Below are 21,428 nucleotides of genomic sequence, written 5' to 3' on the forward strand. Positions count from 1 at the left end.
TCAGAGTATTTCTACATATTTTTACTCTTAACTCTCCTTTTGCCTGTTAATTTTAGTATTTAATTAAGTATCTTGCTGGTCTTGGGGCTAATCCTAGAAAGTTTTAAGTACATACACAGCTACTCCTCCCCATACAGTTTTCTGGCAATGTATACAGTTGTAAATGTTTCAGAGATTGCATTTCTTATAATGATAGGCCTTTCAGATAAGGATGTGTAAGAATATAATAATAACCATAAAATTATTACAAAATGCATCTAATCATGACAAAATGAGTTTGTACTTGTACTTAAAAATTAAACCTACTAATTGACTCACTTCTACAAACAGGTTCTTATCCCTCCTCCCCTCAACACACATAGGAGAGGGAATTATGCATGAAACAGTCAAGACAAAACACAACTACCACCAAGTGTGTGAGATTACTCTCACAGTTTTATAATATTTAGTATTGTACGCTTTTTTCCCTGTTGATATTTCACACTGTCTCAAATACAATTGCTTAAAAATGTATTACTTGCAGTAAATAGTTTAGAAAGAAATTTATGTATTTTGGAAAAGGCTACTCAAGCAAAGTCCATCCTTTCCCACAAGGAACACTAAGACAAAGCTCAGACTTTTAGGGTATTTCAAAAGCATTAGCCTTTAAACCACACAGCAAGCTATGTGTCAAATGTGCAGTCATTCTCCATTCCTCAGGCTGTTTGTAAGAAATAGCTTAAGATTCTTCTCTGAAAAAAAGCCATGGATTTGCATTGCCTCCTACATGAAATATTATTTCCAAAAAAAGTATGAGATGTCTGGAGCAGTGCCAAGACAGACCCAGTAGAGGACACAGCTCCTTCCATGTGCAGTCGGGGTCCTGCTCCCCTTACATGACTCCATCCTACACCAGATAGAGCAGCTATTAGTGCTAGTTAATTCACATCAACATCACCCACAGCTTTTTTGGTGTCTAACACACCTTCCACAGTCCAAATAACAGAGAGGCAGTGCTAGCTTTTCTACAAAATGCTCCCATCCATGCCTTCAGCTCTTGAACCTATTCTCAGTATACATAAGCATATACATACTTGGGACCAATTTTCCTGTGTTTTTTATCTCGCATTCATAGTAAACATGATGCCCAGCTGTTTCTTCACCACCACAAGTGTCTCACTCCCTGCCTGCATGTCTGAATATTGCTCAGCAGCCATCCAGGAGCACCAGGCTGTGATGCTGCTTCCCAGACGGGTGCACGCTGCCTGGCTCCGTTAGGTGAGGACACCGAGCAGTTACACAGTATTTTATTTTAAAATGCTGTACAAGCATTAACTAATCTACCCAGTGCCCTGCGAGGGAGGTGAGTATAACTCTCTCCCATTTCACAGATGAAGAAACAGACAGTTTAAGCGATCTGCCCCAGGCCACACAGCACACAGAGGACAGCTGGGATTGCCTTGATGCTCCGGGCCCGCGTCCCCAGCCAGGCTGCTGGGCTGCTCACACCTCCCCTGCCACAGGAAAAACAAGGCTCCTGCCTGGCCAAAGCACAAACCTGCCCTTGGCCAGGCCCTCAGCAAACAAGGGGTCTCCTGGAAAAAGGCTCATGCACCTAACTGCAGGGCAAGCTCAGGGACTCGTGTTTTGAACTTGCCACGGCACACTCTAAAAGCCTCCAACAGAATTCACTGAATTTTGAAATATGAAATAGCAAGGAACAAGTCACTACAAACTACAGGGGTTTTTATTAATTGAGACCCCCAATAAAATACTGGTAGAATAAGAGAGGTTCCACAGTCTCCTCCTCTTACTACCCCGTGGTTTAAGCTTCTTAGAGGCTTTTAAGACGGATTGAACCAGAGGCTGTTGTCCAACTTTGTCACATCCAATAATCTCAGCAAAGTCTGACATGGCTTTCAGGTGAACCCATGTAGTTCCTATTTACATGTCTCAGCTAAACCACTTGGAAAGATAGTTCAGTTCCATAACCCCCCAGAGCCTCTAGGACTGTTCTCCTGGACGACCAAAAGAAAAAGGTATTGAAACCAGAAATCATGATAAGTAGATTTCCTCTGCAGAGCAGCCTTTCATATTTACAGGCAGCAAGATTTCTTTACATTTAGATCATTCTTTCCCAGCTCCTTTATTAGTCTGAAAGGACTTGACTGGATTTCCTTATACCATGATCAGTCATTTTTAAGAAGCAGCCCTCTGCTTGCTACAAATTCACTGGTAGAGGAAAAAAAATAATTGGGGAACACATTTCATATTGCTGAAATGAAGTCCAGCGAAGCCAGATTTTACACGACATGACAATGCACTAATGCCAAACTGACACAAATTCTCATCTATGCATTTTGGCTTTAATGGGTTAATTAGCTTGGCTGGATACAAATTTTAATTATCTGAGTTTGACATTAATGTCCTTGGAGTGTTGTCTATAAGGATTTGGGGAATCATAGACATTATTTTAGTTACTTCTGGAAACTGTGTGTTACACTGGGATTTAAATAGTAAGAACAGACAAGAATAGTGAGAACAGGTTGATCTATTTTGAAAAGTCAGATTTTATGAAACAGGACAAACTGAAACAAAGCTGAAGCCTAATGTACCTGGTCTTCAGGGGAGTCTCATGGATATAACACAGGAAATAATCTCCTTTGAGGATAGGTGACAGGACAGAAATTTTAGATTAGGTGTAACAAAGAATTCTGTATGCAACTGAGATTTAGAGTAAAGACCTTCTTGGTGCCTAACAGTTTCACATGCAGAAGATAACCAGTCTCAAACACAGTTATTTATACACAGAGTGTTGATACAGGCCAGGAACAACCACCTACCTCAGTTACTGACAGTGGCTCAGTTCCTCCAGTGAGAGAAGCAGGAGGTACAACCTGAAGGCAGAACCTCAGTAGTTTGTAATCTCACCATGGAAATTATGCATCTTTTAAGTGCATTATTTTCTTAGTTTATAGGGTCTACATAAGTAGATCAATCACCTGAGGATTTTTTAATATATTTTCAATAAATATATATTTAATCAGCAACAGAATTTTTCTGTAGCCAATATTTTTCCAGCAAACTATCACAGGTTACTTGAAACAAGTAAGAAAAAGAAAGTAGTATCTAATACAAGCTTTTCAAAACACCCTTCTCTGTTCTTCTATTCTTTTCTGTTCATTTTTCTAGAAATGGATTTAAGAGTGAAAAGAGAATCCTGATGACTTTTTGTATATATGGATTTAAGCTCTCTTTTTGCTTGCAACAAGACATGTAAATGCATTCCTTATAAAAGCAATTGCACCAGTTCTTTAAAATGCAATCCAACCCTTTGTGCAGCAGCTTTTCACCCTTTAAAGACAATCTTCATTCTGTTTTCCATGTTCCCTTGGTACCAAAACCAAAGTCATTTGGATTTTCTTCTGTAAAAATTTGTACAGGCAATTTGGCTTTAGGAACACTAAGTAAATGCAATGCATTTCTCTTTTAGGTTCACACACCTATGTAATTGCTAGAATTATCTGAAGACATTTAAATTCCTCCTAAATGAAGGAGGGTGGCATTCAGACAACTCCTCTGTTGCCCAGTAAGAATCATAAAAAAGGTAAGGGCTTATTTGAATCACAGTATGGAACTTACAGAAAGGAGTCTATTCTCCTTACTTTGTTCCAGTGTGTTCTGGTTAAAATACCCAGACTGTGGTCCTGTGAGAAGCCAAACACCTCCAGGGAACTGCAGAGCAAATTTAGAGCACTTAGCACTGCATCGAATCAGCTCCTAACTTAACAAGGGTAAGGAAGGAACTGAGGGAGGTTATCAAACTAAGAAGTGATAATCGCAAAAAATTGTAAAAAAAAAAAGTTTAAAAGCACAGTGGAACAGAATTCTCTGCTGTGCAAAAAAAGAGCAGAAAAATGCATTTTTTTTAATATAGAAAAGCAAAAGCTGAATCTCTTTGTAGCACTGCCTGTACTTTTTGTTCTCAACCCCAAAAACTGTGAGTAGATGAGTTAGTGTTACATTATTTAGAATATCAGGGAAGATATTTTTACCCTTGGATAAAACATTAAAACCTCTAAAGGCTTCACTCATTCACAGATGGGAAATGGAAAGCCTTCCTATCATGTGTTCTGGAGACAAAACCTTTTTTTCTGGAAATGCTGATAAGGAACAAATTCAAACTGGTCCTCATCCACCCGGATCATCTCATTAAAACAATGGTATCTTTTAAACCCTGTATCCTGAGCTATCGGTCAATTTTGATTGACACAAATATTTGTATTAGGGGTTACACACTGCAATTTACAATTGGGGACTATCACAATACTGTATGTTAATGTAATCAGTATTTTCATTTCATGAATTCATTTGCAGCATGACACTGCAAGGGTATTCTTACATATACTGAAGACACAATTGCTAAGTAGTTCAACAATTCTCCTTTAAGTGGGATTTTTTTTTTATCTGATAAATTTTTAACACAATAAAACCACTCCTAGTTCTGTGTGCATGCTTTAATTTCCCACCTTTTAAAATGTTTAGACACTTGGAATACCTAGCATACTGAATTAATCCACAAATATTTACAAGAAAAATCTATTTAATTTCTTTCTATAGTAACTACCACAGGGACTATTGTAATGAAAAATTTCCCATCTTAAAGAATTAATGCGATTACTGATATAGAGAAGAAATGTAATTTATATCATCACAAACACGTAAAAGATATAATCCCATATTCACAAAAAGAATCTTTATTCCCTCTTTGAATTCTAAGACAATACAGTCTTGCCTTGAGGAGAACAGAAATATTATGAAGTACCTTAAGCAAGATAATTGTAGGAGAAAAAAGTACAATTGCATTATTGTTGTGCTAAACTGTGACATACTTAAAAAGCTAATTTCTTTTATTTTAATGGAATTTGGTGTGCATATCCTTTAATCTACTTCACTATTTCTTCACATTTTTACACACAAACACATGTGTGAAGTGTTTCCCATTATCTGTATTACCTGGTTTAATGAACTGCAATGAATTTAAAACAATTAAAAACATACTTGGCAATTCTATAAACTTCACTCTATTTATTAACTATTTTGGAACTAACTAAATACCTAGAATGTCACAAAAATGCACAGCAAATTAAAGACCTACTGCAACTCAAATATTATTCAAGAAGACACGATCAATATTTGATGAAAAAGTAACATTTGACATGAGTGACGGTCCCAAATTTTACCAAATACATTTCAACCAATCACAGTGCTGAACAATTTGCATCTATATCAAAAGCTAAGCAAACAGAAATGTATCCCCAAAATAGGACTTTCTACAGCTATGTCAGTAAAGTGCATTTAAAATTCAGTACAGTCACCCTTCAATTATTCCTTTCAATTAAATAAATTTTAAGCAAGAAATTAATCTACTGTGGCTGGGCATTTCTCTATTCCACAGAAGCAAACATTTTTTCACTCATTCTCTTTTAAAAAGGAAATTTAACAAAACTACTAAGGCAAAAAGGATGACCTAATTAGTACTAAGTAATATTTAAAGCTTTTATATATAGTACACTCTTACTGCTACCCCTAACTTCCAAGGCTTTATCCTCACTGATTTTGTTTGATTTATCTGGCACTACTGCTGCTTAAGCATGCAAATTCACATCCTCCATTCTTGTGTGCACCCAACATGCACAGAAGGAGTCAAACTGTAAAGAAAATGTCCTGTGAGCTTTGATTCAATTACCTGTAACACACTGGGGGGCTCCAAGGCCAGCAGGGACAGCCCTGGTGACCAGAGGTCTCCAACACACAGACCCACACTTGAGCCAAAGGCTAGCAGGAAAACTCTCCAGAACCAGCAAGGGAGAACACCCAAAACTGTTTTAGGAATCTCTTACCCCTTTCTACCTGACAGTCAGTCCCCCCAGACAGCCTGAACCCTGAGCAGATGCTCTCCCACTCCTCACCATTCAGCAGAGTGGGACACAAGAGACACAACGAGCAATGAAAATGTCCTTTATTTATTTCCTTACAGTCCTACCTCCTGCTAAAGCACTGAATTACTAGGGTTGTACTAATTAAGTTTGTTTCAGTTACCTGAACAGATCTGACCAGCTAGTTATGAAAAAAACACCCATCTAAATTAAACAGAGTAATATCGGATAAAAAAATGTAGGTCACTGAAGAAACAAACCATCAACAAATATAGCCAGGTTTATTTCAGCATGAGCCTCTCTTTGCTCTCTGTTCAGCCCCCAATTCCTATATATCAAAGCCTTTAAGTACACACTGGCCTTAAACACATGCTTAAAAAAGCTTTGCCCTGTCAGGACCTTGCCTGGCACGCAGGACATTGGGGCTGCTGGCAGTGTAATCCCCTGCAGTGAGCCTGCCCTCCTTTTCCAGTGTGTGACCTACTCTTGGAATTTACATCCAAAACAAAAAGATTATGTACAAAAATCAAATCCCATTGTGTCAATGTGATGAATGATAATGCCCAATACACAGCACCCTGTAAACTATGCTCCCAAAATGCCACTAAAAACAGAAGTCACACCTGTGAAAGTAACTGCAGTGCAATAAACACACAAAAGACACTTTAAACTAATACTTGCCAAAAATCAGTCTTGCAAATTTGTGCCACAAGCAGCCAATTCATATTACATAGCAATGGCCTACAGATCTTTCACATACATAACTTTTCTCCTTAGAACAAACTAATAAAATCTCTAATATTCTCTAAGTTGCATTCATTTAGCATGAAAATGGTTTAAAGTGTTTAAGTCAGTTGTATTTTTTAAGGGACAAAAGGGTATCTAGGAAAGAAGTAACCCTTTTTCAGAAGCATATGTACTAATATGTTTTTTACCATCTAAAACTGAGAACAGTCCTTAAAAAAAAGTTTTTAGTTAATACCAGTGTTTTGGAGCCTCCCACTGGCAGCCATCACACAGCTGAAGTGAACTATCAGCTGAACAGAGGGCTTATATCCAGCATCAATGACTATTTTGCTTTGAAAGAAATTAGTATTTCTGAGTTTGCATTTTAAATGCAATTTAAAAGATCATAAAGGAAAGAATCCAGTATTTATTGTGTGTCTCCCAGCAGACTACTTAATGTTCAAACACTTACTATGCAAAGGTCAAATGATTTCACTGAATGTAAAGGTGACAAAAGTATTCTGCAGCACTGAAAAAAATAGCAGATGATCAAAGAAAAAGATCTGGACCTGAGATCTCACAAGAGTCACAATAAATAATGTAGATTCAGTTCAGTAAGAAAGAAAATTGCAAAGTTGTATCAGGAGAACCAGCTTAAGAAAGATAATAGGTAAAATACAAATTACATACTTTTGGCAATGCTCTTCATAAAGGAGTATCTTAAAGTAATACAGCGAATGAATTTTTATAAAAAAATCCTCAAGTCTTTTTACATTAATACTACCTGCACAGAATTGGAAAAGAAAGCTTATTCAGATGGGGAACCTCTAGGGTATTCTGCTGCAAGCAGCAACATGGATAGCTGCACTCAAACAAAAATTCAGTGTAAATAGTTGTGATATACACAGGAAAAAGCTGAAGTGAGCACCCACTGAGGAATGGGAGGTACATAGGTAAACCAGTATGAAAAAATCAACTCAAATACTTGTCTGAAGCAAACAACAAAGGCTAATAGGCACCTTTTTATTTTCTATTTTGTTGTGGTTTTTCTTCCTTGCCATTTACATCAAATATTTTAGGTTCTCCTCCTTTCTACCATAAAGAAGCTCCAAAGTGCACCATGCACAGCTCTTGCTCTGGTCCTGGCTCTTCAAAGCCAAGATCTCAGCAGCAGCTACAAAGAGGTGGAAACCAGCCCAGGCATTGCCTATCTGCCCCCGTGGTGTGTGGGTTTCTATGCAGTTGAACTTGGTGGTGATCAACTGCACTGGACCTGGGGAGATCCAGGAGATCACACCAGAGGAACATCAAGGGCAGGAGGCAGAAATGCAGCTGAGCAGCAAGTATAAAAACCAACAAGCAGGAGCAAAGTATGTGCAGAGACAGGGACAAAAATGGAAAACCAAATGGCCAAAAAAAATTTCAAACCCATAAAAACAAACAAACAAACAAACAAACAAACAAAAGCCAAAAAAAAACCCAGAAAGAAAACCAAAAACCCAAACAAACAAAAACAGCCCAACAACAACCAAAACACAGGAGACAAGGCAGTAAACAAATAAGAAACAAGACAAGGGAACAAAATATAAGGAATGAGGTAACCAAGAGCAAAAGCACAAGGCAGTGGCTACTTCTCCTCTTTGCTACATCAAAAAAAAGTGAAAGGGGGTTTTTAGTTAGGTTTCTTTTCCTAATTAGACATATCCAATCATGTCTCAAGCAAGGATGGAAGATAAGGTGCTAAGCTAATATTACACCTGAATGGGACTTCTGTTTGTGAGCTCACTCAAAAAAAAAAAAAAAGAGTACAGCCTAGATATCACTAATTTTATATATTAATACAAGGTACATAATTTTAACCATTAAATTATGTTCAGAAACATACATACGTTTTTTCCTGTGCTCAACCAGCTCAATAGCCTGCTTTGCTGAGCATTTGGAAAACCAGTTGTCCCCCAGCAGAACAGTGATTTCATTGGTGTGGACAAGCTTTCCTGGCATGAAGGCAAGAGGACCAAAAGGTACCTGTCAAAGACATAGACATTACCAATGAAAATAAAACTTAGCAAGTCATACATGTCTTAAATTTTTTAAAAAATAAACCACAGATTTTATAAAAATACTAATTCCATAGCAGCTATTCAGTGAATAACCCATCATAAATACTCAAATTATCAGAGCCATTTGAATTTTGTACTGTACTTACAAAATCTGAAAACTTGAATTTCACCAGACAACTTGTTTTGTGACACAGAACTATAGTACAGCTGAATGCTCACTTGCAAAACAAATTCACTTCATCTGAACATACAAACCTTGATAATACAAATTATTTGAGTTATATGCAGACTGCATCCATTTCCTAATAAAAGCCAGATTAGCTTTGCTAAATTATTTTGAAATATTTCAAAATAATTTAGCAATTATTTTTTTAAATAATCACTAAATTATTTTGAAATATTTACTAATATTTTTTGAAATAAATAGGTATGATCAACTCAAAGATGAGCTGCTTTTCTCAGAATCTGTTTTGCTAATACTAAGTACCCAGAAATTCCAGTGTAAGACATTGGGGCTCCCAGCAGGACCACAGAATGTTTAATCTCTGCTGGGTCATTCACCAGGCTGCAAACCTCAACCTCCCAGGGACGCTCCACAAGCAACCCTCACCCTCTAACTGCTCTCCAGGCTAAGGACAACAGATAAAAGCAGGACACTTCAGGCAGGAGGACACAGGTGACAATCACATTTTAGAACTTAACATCTGCTTCCTACAATGTGAATCCCCCATTTTAACAAGCATTGCAACATCCAGGACACTGGGTTTATGATTTAAGACATCTTCTACTGCCTAAATTTTACAGGCAGTGCTTGGGCAAGTCCTCTGGGTGAGGAGGAGCCTTGGCCACCCCTACCCCTGTCCCCTGACCCTGCCCTGGCATTGTGACCCCAGGCCCACTGCCTGGCTGCCTCTGGGCTTCAATCGTAAAGAAATTCAGAAACTAAAATCAAATTACATCTAAAATGGAGGTGGCATAAAGTCCACATCCACATCAAGCCTCTCTCTTTTTAGGGTAAAAAGAGATCTATGTCAGATGGTTTTATCAGCTCCCTCTACTTTATTCCTTCCTCCTCAGTTCCTCAGCACAGCCACTTGCTTTCTCATTGTTTGTGCTGAAGCAGAGCACTTGGCCTACTGGATCTGTCTCCCTGGAAAGCAATCTTCCCTCTCTTCCATGTCCCAGTGCTGGAAACAGCTCTCCAGCAGGCAGGACCCTGACTCTAAGACTGTGCACAATGTGCTTTTCATACACGTGTGCCCTCCCTGACTTGGTTTTAAAGTAGCAGACTGCATGAGCTGCCTGTTCACTCTTCCCCCAAAATGATGAAAGCAAAATTAAGCAAAATTAAAAGCATATGAAAATATTTGGCTAACAGGATAGGAACTGTTTCTATACATTTAAAGTAACAGATGTGAGTTAACATTGCTGCTTCAACTAAGCATAAGCACTATCTAGCTTTCTTTAAAAACAGAGTTTCTATGCTTTGAAACAACACAATCTTTATGTCTTACATCATGTGGCCACACATACACACATGAGAAATGGACTCTACACAAAAACCAGAGCTGTATCACCAGCACAGCAATGGGAAACCCTCCCTTTTCCCACATGGTGAAATGTACTCCAAATTGTCTGACTAAAAACCCAACTCTGTATCTAAGCCAGGCTCCCAAGGAAGACAGCAGTCAGGCACTGAGTGCTGAAATCAGCCACTCAGTTATGTGCAGTACAACTTCCCTGGCTTCAAGGATGTATCTTGAGTTGAACCTGAGAAAGGAAGAGGAAAAAAAGAGAAAGAGAAGCCAATTTGTTCAAAATTTTAGTGAGTGCAAGCCATCAGGGCAAATTTTACGCAGGGAACTGTGCAGTTGTTAGGGAAGATTCAGAGCACCAGAAAAGATCGCTATGTCAATGGGAAGATTGGTGGAACAAAAATTAGCAGCACCTTTTTATGTAAAAATCAATGTTCTAGGGTTTATTTCCATGAATCAGGAAATACTACAGCCACTTGCTTCTCAGGAAATGACTAAGTACCATAATTCAGTCATAATTATCGTTTTCTGTACAATAGATTTACATATCAAACATGTCAGGTTTTGTGTTAAGCATTTATGTCATCAGCTTTCAGTTGTCAGTAACACTGTAATTTATAATGGATTTCAAAGAAAAGAGAAAGAAACAAAAGCAAAGGTTTAACTATTATCATAACAAATGTAACATTATTAAGTACTGCAACCTGACTAACACCTCACCGCCAGTGCAGGCAGCCCAGGTTTAACAGTTTTAGCCCATTTTCCTGTGTGACCTCTGCCATGTACATACCATGACATCGTAGGACAACTTGTCAGGCAATGTCTGCAGTCGCTCCTGAAGAGCCTCATAATCACTCTCCACCTTCTTCCTGTTGACAAATTCAAGTTGGTTCAATTTCACAGCTAAAGAGTTAATGGTTTTCTGCTACTAAATCAAAAAACAACAAAACTACAGAAAAATGAACTGTTTTACTCTAACACATACAGCTGACAGATTAATAACTCATTTCTAAAAGACATGGGATGACAAACATAATAGCTAGATGATTTTCTAATAATGTGTATTAAGATAGGTAAATGATTATTTTAGATTGTGCATGTCTTGTTCAGAATTAGAATTTTTCATGGTGCAAAGAAGCAGTTCTTTCACTTGGATTTGGAGTATCTCACTCCATGCTCAAGCCCAAGTTATAACACCACCAATGTTTAGAAAAAGAACTGAAAATCCAGTTTATGCTTTTTAAGAGGCAAATTCTTCAAATTATCATTTGTAATACAGAGCTCATACACTGACCTCGGTTTGAGCTGACATAAATGACCAAAATTTTAATTAATTCTGATTTTCCCATTAACTTTGTATTCCTATCAAGAGTCAAGACTCCTGAAAGATGGCTCAACCACCAGGATTCTGTCACATCTTCAAGCATCCCTTCTGATACTTCTCCACCTAAACTGTAAATAAGGCTCATGCTACATGTTGCTACCCAGGAGAGAAATAGTTTGGTGAACTGGGACAAGGAATTCATTCCCAAGGCAGACACCTGGCTTTCCACAGGACTTGCAACAAACAGTGTTTCGGTGGCTGCAGGGATTTTACTGTGTGCAAAGGCAACTACGCTCCCTCTAAAAAAGCCTTTTTTTGTAAATGCATTCTTAAGTACTTAAATTTGTCCGAAAAAGTCTTTTAATGGACCCCTGCCATTCTAAAGATGGTCAGAAATCAGCTCCTCCATGAAGTAGCTGGCATATAAATGTCAGCTTTGATGATATTGTTTACTTGTACTTCAAAACAATAAACATATATATGGTAGTAAACTCTGCAATAAAAGGCAACTGAAAGCACAGAGCAGCACACTTAACAATGCTGACCCAAGATGCAAATTACAGGTTTTCTGAGGATGATTCAGGAAAGCAATCTATAAATGTGCTGAAAAACGAATGTCATAGTTGATAACACAACTCTCAAAATATTACTATTGATTTTCTTAGATTCATAAGCAGAGTGAAATCTTTTTCAGCATTCATTTTGAAAAATTATCTGATACTCTTATGTTTGAGTCATTTGCTTCACAGTTGAACTCTGGTGTAACCACCCTACTTTATACCTATTTTAAGTTGTTGAACTCATCCTGAAAAAAAGAATTTAGGTTTTTATGCCACTTGGACATTAAAACCATATTCCACAGAACTGATTTACAAAAGATGCTTGCTTCTGCTTTGCTCTGACAGCAGATTTCTGCCAGACATTTTAGGCAAGTCTTTCTGTCCCTTGCCCACATAAGAGTGAAAACATAATTCACTTCCTTCAAAGAAGGACAAACTCATCAATCTTAGCAAAATGCACTGAGATGTTTTGGGGGAGGAAGGAATAGAATGAAAACTTGGTGTCAACAATAACAATCAATTACTTAATGCTATTTACAGAACCCAGCCTTCGCCTCAGAAGAACTGGATTTGAGAAATGGACTCCAAGCAGCCACTGAAAAACCAGGCCTGGCACATGTCTCAAGTGCAGGAGAAGACTCCGTGGGAAGAGCCTGGCATGAAAATCCCCCCCTCACAGCAGGATTAAACATTTCCATCATTTCATGGCTGAAAGTCACTCAACATTTCTTCATTAACCTGAAAAGAAGACACTAAGGTCTGACTGCTGCATGTAACTGAATAATCTGATCAGGGCCAGGAGAAATCACTTGCCACAGAAGCTGTGCTACTATAGAAGCAAAGCATCCTGCTTTTTGTACTGGGACAGCTGCCCTTTGCTGAGCAAACCTCCACCATGGCCATCCCTAAGAGTGGGGTCACATCCCGAACTGGGCCATGCAGATAAAGGAAATTTAAATTGATCATTTTAAATAATTGGCCTCAAACAGCATTACTTAAGGAAGGAAGCTCTCTCTTCATGTACGGCTGATGCTTTCACAAGCACTGGGGTGTGCCAGTGCTACAACAAGCAACGAAGAACCAAAGGGAAGAGGGAGGAGGAATACTGGGACTCCAGCTCTGAACATGTCCCTGGAAGGGGAAATGCATGTCTAGCTACTAATCCCACACCCAACCCATTACTGGATTCATGGCTTTAGAAATATACTTCAAAAAGTGCACTGAAAAATGGAAAAGAAAATAATTTAATGGAAATATACTGAAGCTGAGCATTTAAAGACCCTATTTTTATTCACCCAATTCTATTCAACATCCTTCTGTGTCACTGACCACTTAAAAGGTCTTACATGAGCAAATTATTCAGTTGAAACAAAAGCACTCAGCTCTTGCACAACCAAGATCTAAATAAGAGTACTAAATTTTAATTTTTTTAATGAAATAAAGATTGTATGGATGCTATACAAACTGCTTTTCTATATAAAATAAATCAGTAAGTTATTTTTTTCATTAGAGGTTCTGTGGCCAAAACCCCCAAGTTCATGGGGTCATTGCCAGAGTTTGCACAAAAGCAAGCACAGGAGCAAATCCTTCTTCCAACACCAACACTCCCAGGCCACTCCACAAACCTCAGCCCTTGTAAAAAGGAAAGGAATTGTCACAATTTTCCAAATGCTCAAAAATCTGTTCAAATTTTGCAGCTTTCTGTCAATAGTTTATTTCTGAAAAGCCCTGTCTGAGTGGAAGAATGCACATGCAGAATTTCACATGGGAGCCAGTAGGCACAGACACTGCAAAGCTCCTGAGAAACTGCTGGAGATATTCTGCCTGCCTTCACCACAGCAGCACCAGTAGGCACTTCAATATTTCCCTTATTGAAAATTAATGCAGCCTCTGAATTTTAAACATAAATGAAACATATTAGTTTTAGATTATTTTTGCGAGCCAATAGTCAGAATTTAATATGATGATGTGTATAGATTGCCTTGATTTTTTTCCTCTTATCCAGCGCTTGCAGCCTATGTGCATTTAAACTAAAAACATTTGATACACACTAAATATAAATTATTTGCTTGGAGATCTTTCAGGCATGAAGAAAAAGCCTCTTAAAATAAATTTAAAATATTATATGCTTGATGGTGTATAACCAAAGGTTTAATCTCACCACTAAAGGGGCAGTTGCTGTGATTCTGCAATAACCCTGCAGACAATAATCAAGACAGCTCCTGTTGTTCTCTCAGTAAAATCATGGTAAACACAGCATGGATATATTGTAATTTGATATCTGTAAGATCAACTGTTATATCTCACAGTAACTCATAATATAAGATTTCATTCACCATTAAATGTACATTTTCCTCAGATGCCATACAAAACTATTATTTACTAGGTATGTTTTCTATTAACCATAGATTGCCAACAGAGAAAAAATGCCCAGAGATAATTTTTTTAATATAAGAAAGCATTTATTTAAAGTATTAAAAATGAAGATTTAGCATGTACTTTGCTTTTGGGAAGGGGTATCAGCAAAACATTACTTTCCACATTGTTTCAGCACACAGAGGGGAGCAAGTGGAATTTCCTTACTTGCTCCATAGTTAGAAAACAACAATAATTCTACCCTGGGAGCACCTTGTCACCATTCAAGCAGATTAAGCATTCATCCAACAAGGTTACTTGGGCAAAAGTGACAGATGAGATAGGTTTTTAAGGCAGAAGTATAAACACTGAGGCTCACTGTATTTGTAATTTAATTGTATCAGTGAGAAATAAATATATTTTAAGGAGAGCACATTGCAACAATTCTGAGCTATCACTAACTCTAATCCCCAAAACATGCTAGCAGGATTTGACTCCCATCAGAATAAACAGCAATACTTTACTCAAACATAACTAGGTTAGTCATCAGTATTTTAGACATGTAGACTTTTTTTACTTACCAGTGCTGGATTTTTTCTTGGCAGCCAGTGACCACCTGTCATTAAAACAGATAACTACTCATGAAAAAACAAAGCTAAGCACACAGCTGCAATGTCAATGCATCAGAAACTAGAACAGGAGCTTTACAGATTTGGTGTTGCCTCCATCCACATTTTTATTTGTCAGGGCAAAGGCGTGTGAATGGTCGTTCTTAAGCAGCACACTTTATCACAGGCTAATGCAGAGTGATAACCACAGGAAAAAATCACAGCTTTTCACTTCTTATTTCGGTACAATACCTGCTCCATAACTATTAGGTGACACAGGATGTGAGATAAGTGGCAGTTTGTGCAGTCTGCCGATCTATTTTCAGTGTTACGTTTGCAGAATAAGAAAACAACATAAATTATAACAAGACATCAATGTAACTCCCATACTCAGTCATTAAAAAGCAGAACAAATGAATCTCACAGCACCAAAAACATTTTTTCTCTATCAGTACATCAACAAATGTCTCCACTGGCCACTTTAACTTGAAAAAGCCCAAATTAACTTTGTCCTGTGTAAATACATAGGTATTTGACACCATGATGGGCTGCTGGCATCTTTTCTTTCTGGGTGTCAAAAAAGGTATTTCACTTAATCCCTTATGCCACAGGCTTTCCCAAGAGATCCAAAAGAATTTACAAAATAAAGCTCTTCACAAAATAAAGGCCTTAATTACCACTGTTAAAATTAAACACTTTTATCTTTTTTAACTGCAATTTTTTAGAGTATATATAGCAAACAGGCAGGATACTGAAACCTGTGACCTTCTCTGCCACAATTACATGGAGATTTTGTCTTTCAAAACATATTCTGATCTCTGAATAATAGTTACCAAAAATACAACACAAACAATTTCATTCAATTATATGAAATGCAATGAAGCCATGAGGCAGTTAAATATGTCTAGACAGCTTCTCAATATAAGCATTTTCTAGATTTTTTTTTTACAAATTTCGTTTTTCCTATAGCCAAAATAATGCTAACATTTGAAAGCAATTAATGAGAAAATTTGCAGAGAAAACAATAACATACATTCAAGTACCACTGAAATCACTGGAGCAGATAATTCTTTTTTTTTTTTTCCCCAAACAACAGAATGAAAGACTTTTTTTTTTCTGTTAGCATATGTGCAGCTTTTGCTCAACAGATCTCAGACCCTGCACTTCCTACTCATGCAGGAATAAAAAAAATGGGACTACTTTGTGAGCTAATAATTCTTTAAACAGAGCAAAGTCCTTAAACGAAAAGGATCAGCTTTACATTTGTGGTTATGTTATTTCATAATCCATCAGGAAAGTCAGCCAGGTAGCTCATCCCACATAAGCCAAGTTTAAATTTATCATTTGCTTTAAACTCCTACAAATCAAATGCCTGGCAAAATATCTTCCTTAATGTGCAAGGCAACTATTTTTAAGCTTGAGAGTAAATACACAGACTTGTACAGGACATCAAGCCAGAAATCTAATTCATATTGTTAATATGAAGCCCATTTTAAGAGTAAAGTTTCTGCAGGAGACATAAATTGTCTGGTAACAAAGCCAAGGCACAGTGGAGCCCCTCACTAACAAGTTGAGGAGTCCAAGCCTATTCTATCCACATCCTTCATCCTTTCACATTTGGCAGTGAATGTGAAGTACACAACATAATTTAGCATACAAAAATGTTTATGAAATCCTTTAAGAAAGTTTCCATTTAACTGCCCCATTACAGATGGAGATGGAAAAGACAGGAAGCTTTCCATTCCCAATACATGACTTTCCATGCATGAAGTGAGCTGAAAGCACAAAAAGAAAAGCCCTGCAAACCATAAGAGCAGCATGTTCATTAACCTCTACATGATAATCCTTTCGTAGCTGCATATTAACTAGTTACATATTCATAATCATTTACATTATTTAGAGGACCTTCTATGAAAATTTCCAGGCTATATCCATTAGCCACAATGTTAAAGGTTGCAGAAGATAGTCTACTTAATGTTTCCAGGAAGCTTTTTTAATTAGTAAATATGTAAATTGGGCACATATGCTTTTTATGTTTTTAAGAAACAGTCCATCAGCAAAACAGCATAGGGGCATATGCTGTTTCCATCACCCTTTATCCCCCTTAAAAAATAAATAAAAAAGAGAAAAATCAATAACACCAATCAATTTTAATTTAATTCTTCTTTGATATAATCTCTCTTGAAGGGATACCAAAGGGTGGAACCAACAACAAACCTTTTCATTTCAGAGGCCAGCATAAAATGAGACCTTTTACAGAAGTGCTAAAATATACCACCTTAAAAATGTTGCAGGCTGCACTTCTGGAACTGAAGTCTATTAAAGAATAGAGAGAATAAATATTGAAAAACAGATGGAGATCAATTATGCATATGACCTTTATTAGGTCAGTCTCACTGTTTGGATAACAACTGGTCTTATCAAAGCAAAGAAACAAATAGATAAATATATAAACAAATCTTTGCTTTTTTGCCTTTAATCAAACACAGGAAAATCATTAGTCTATCTTCCACACATAATTTATATCCAGAGTTACAATTAAAGAATGAAAAACCCTTTTAGGGTAAATAAAATAAATGACCTGCTTGTTTATCCACTTGAGTTCAATTTACCTGGACAGCTAGTGCCACCAAATATGCTTTACTTTTAAGGCATCATAGGGAAGCAGTATCAACAAACTCTGAATTCTCCCCTTTTAGGCATAAAAATGTATGAGTTTGTGAATGCACATGGTTATCAGTGGCTTATCTGCATACTAAAATATTTATTAAACTACTCTTGCAGCAGACTTAACATTATCTAATCGTGGGTCTGGTTATTAAAACAGGATCCACTGTCAGAAAACATATTCCATAGTCTTAAAAGAAAGCAAATAGGGAAGTATCTTGTCTCCTTCCTTTTCACCAACAGCCAGTTGTTAAAATGCAGTGCTTCTCAAGCCCCTGACCCACCAGAACCACACCTGGGAGCTCCACTGCAGCCCCTGGGGACAGGGGAGGCACAAATCCCTGCTGGATTAAACCAAACCCTTGCAGCAGATGATGTGCTTGCTCTGCTCCCACTGCTACGTGCCTGAGCTATTTCTAGGGCTGCCTGTGTTGCTGCTTTTAGGGAATCCCTCGTTTGTAGGTGTCACAAGCAGAGCACGAGGATCAGCTTTAGACCTGTGCTCACGTCCCAGGTGTCCCCAGGTGTCCCCAGCTCCAGCTCAGCAGTGTGATCCCAGGGCACACTGCAGGCTAATGACTCCAAATCACCCCCAGCAGCTCCTCATCCAGCCAAGGACTTCATCAGCTGAGCAAAGACAGGGAATTCCTTCTCTCTGCAACACATCCTCCCTTCCCTATCTATTTATACACTACCTTCTCCATCATCTTGCAATCAAAGAGTTCAAAATCTCCTCCATGAATTCAAGTGAGCAGCACTTTGAAAAAGCAGTGCACTGACTCTGCAGGGTGAGTTACAACCACTGACTCTGCTCAGGGCTGGCAGGGGAAGGCAGAGCTCCTAACTCAGCAGCCACAGTCACTTCCACAGTCACTTCACAGGCTCTGCAGTCACTTCCAACACTTCCCTGGCAATGAGCACAGGTGAAAAGGATGCTGCAGCGCAAAGCAGATCCTTACCTGTATGTGCCATGGGTCTCCAACCTATTCCACATCACCTCAGCAGGTTTTCACCCTCCTGTACAAGGGCACTTCCTTCCTGCACCTTATTTTTTCCTGATCTGTTACTTCTGCAGGTGCTCCCATTACTAACAGCTGAATATACTCTCTGTGGTGCTTCTGATTAACAAAGTGGTGGCACAAGGAGGTCTCTTCTTATTGAGGTACTTCTCCAAGGTGGGGGGCATGCCAGTGAATGTTTCTCCCTACTGAGCAGCTGGACACTGCCTACAGAGGTGCTGGGTTCAGCACAGAGAGGATAATTCTCCCTCATCCCTTCTGAACAGCAATAAAACAAGCTGCCAAGTCAGAACCTTATTTATGTCTCAGCTTGTGAAAATTGTTAGTAACAGAGCTGGTCCTGGTATCACCTGCAGGCAGTTTGGGGCACCAATGCTGAACCTGCTCTGTGTGAGTTGTGCAGCTATGTTCAAGTCCAGAGAATTAGAAACTTTTAAGTTTCTGAGATGGAAGTTAAATTCAATGAAAATGATGAAAATAAAAATGTTGCATCAGATTAGGAAGAGATCCTAAATGAATGAGAGGCCACTTCCACACTTGCAAGTATGAAGGTGGAAATGTGAAGCACGGCACAAAAGCAAAGCTCCCCTTTAAACAAGTTGCAAGTTAGGCCAAACAAATGTCTGCTGGTTCTACATGCACACTTGAGCACTTTGCTTCAAAACTGTGACTGACAATCTGGCTGGTCTTCTGAAATTAGAAGCTGGGGACACAGATCTAATCCCAGCTCTGATTCTGTTCTTCTATATGGCCTTGAGCAAATCACAACCTCTCAGTCTACATTTCTTCATCTGCAAAATGGGGATAATAGTATTAACCTACCCACCTCAGAGTGTTTAATGATGATTAATTAATGTGAGAAAAGCACTCTAAAGATGTAAGAGCACTATATAAGTGATAAAGCATTATTTACCACTTGAAAAGTAATCTGAATAAAATCAGATATGCAAGTAATTTGTTTACATGTAGCAATAATATAATTTGTGACTATTTAATCTTGAATTAGTCTCACTTTAAACATCCCTTTCAATCACATTTCCAGTTACTTAGGGAAAAATGACAGTATGGAATACTTTTTGTAGAAGCAAAGCAAGTAATGAGGTGGTAATTAAAGTAAGGGTCTAATAAAGTCTAAAACCAATGACTTGCCTTCAGGAGACTGTCCCTGCCATTTGGGATTGTAAAAATATCTCTGTTTCAATCTAGGTCCTGTTCAGAACCTTCCACCAGTGTATGCTGGTTTCCTGAAATGCAGATCCATGTCTGCAAGGCTCATGGTAAATCAAACATCATTTCCTTTACTGACTTCCTCCAGGTGACTCCAACTCTGCACAGCTCTAAATGCTAAATATTCCACATTCAAGTATTTACTGTGGTTCACACATGCACATGAGCTGCCTCCATCTGGAAATGTTTGCAGTATCAAAACCCTCTCTGCCATGCAACTCATGCATGAGATTTCCCTGTTGTACCCCCAAACACTACAATTTTACCCATGAAATTACCAGTTCACATACCACTTTACATTACAGAACACTAATGGGTGGTCAAATATTTAATCATCTCTTGGTAACAAGGATGTAACAAGCTACAGAAAAAATAAACATTTAAAATGAATTTTCATTTTTTCCTCTAGGAAACTACACAGTACTTGCCTAGAACACAGCAATCACTGGTGGAGAAAGACAGAATTAACATTTGTACAATTGTTTTTCCTAGAGCCCCATTTTCAATCAAAAAATGAAATAAAACTATTAAAAATTCTTCAGTCTGTTGGCACACTGTATGATCTAATGCAAAAGGAAGAAAGCACTTCTGAGTTCTCATATTCATTTATTAAATCATATTACTCAAAAACGATACATTCCAACAAGTTATTAACATAAAACCCCCTTTGGGTGGCAACTTTTGCCTTTTGAAGGAATGCATTTGGGAAGAATACTGCAGGAAAAGAGAGAAAGAAATTTGAATCATGGCAAACATTTTTTCCTAAAGTAAAAAATCTTATAAATATAGCCATGATTTTGACTTTTCTTTACAAGAAAACAAGTAAGGTCTACTATTTTTCTATTAATTGTGTACACACCTGTGAGTCTTGCAGTTTTGCAGGAAAAGTAGTACATAACTATTCTTCATCAATAAATAAGTACTAAATTCTGACCTAAATTATTTTGGGGAGCTCGAAAATTCTACACAGCAAAACACCTCATGGGCAGCAGGATGTCTTCTGCTGAGTGAGTTCCACTGCCTCCAAACCACCTAAGTGGGGCAAGCAAGGCACCCAGAGTAAGGTCCAACCCTTCACTGGCAGCAGGCCAGCGTCCATGTCCTGTAACTTCATCTTGAGACAAGATAGGAACTCCAAAGTTAGTATTTCAGCTGAGGTCAGGTAAATGTATCTGTGTGGCTACACCACAGCCAGGCTTGCTCAGGGACCCAGAGAGCAGCAGGCAAGCACAGGCACAGAACTCCTGTGACCTAAGCAGCCCAACATCTCAAGCAGGTTTTGCAAGCTCTGATGGAGTTTATAGTACAAAAACTATGCTGCTAGCAAAACCTAAGCTTAACTGGCTTTAAATTGCCATGAGCTGTGACACCTGCCTCACAGACATAGCTGCAGGCTGTGCTTCAGCTTCCAGCCACAGTCCTGAGTAAA

At 38.1% G+C, this 21,428-nt stretch overlaps 1 protein-coding gene across 2 annotated transcripts in view; it reads right to left on the minus strand.

Annotated features, from left to right (window-relative positions):
* URI1 (URI1 prefoldin like chaperone) overlaps nt 1-21,428 on the minus strand; it is a 41,200-nt gene that overhangs the window by 14,658 nt on the left and 5,114 nt on the right. For both annotated transcript variants that reach the window (XM_059481593.1, XM_059481594.1), the window contains 3 exons: nt 15,060-15,094; nt 11,030-11,108; nt 8,534-8,669 (listed from right to left, as the gene is read on the minus strand). In XM_059481593.1, coding sequence (XP_059337576.1) covers nt 8,534-8,669; nt 11,030-11,108; nt 15,060-15,094 — 250 coding nt within the window. The remainder of the gene's footprint in view (nt 1-8,533; nt 8,670-11,029; nt 11,109-15,059; nt 15,095-21,428) is intronic.

This window comes from Ammospiza nelsoni, chromosome 13, assembly GCF_027579445.1.
Source record: "Ammospiza nelsoni isolate bAmmNel1 chromosome 13, bAmmNel1.pri, whole genome shotgun sequence".
Taxonomy (NCBI): Eukaryota; Metazoa; Chordata; class Aves; order Passeriformes; family Passerellidae; genus Ammospiza; species Ammospiza nelsoni.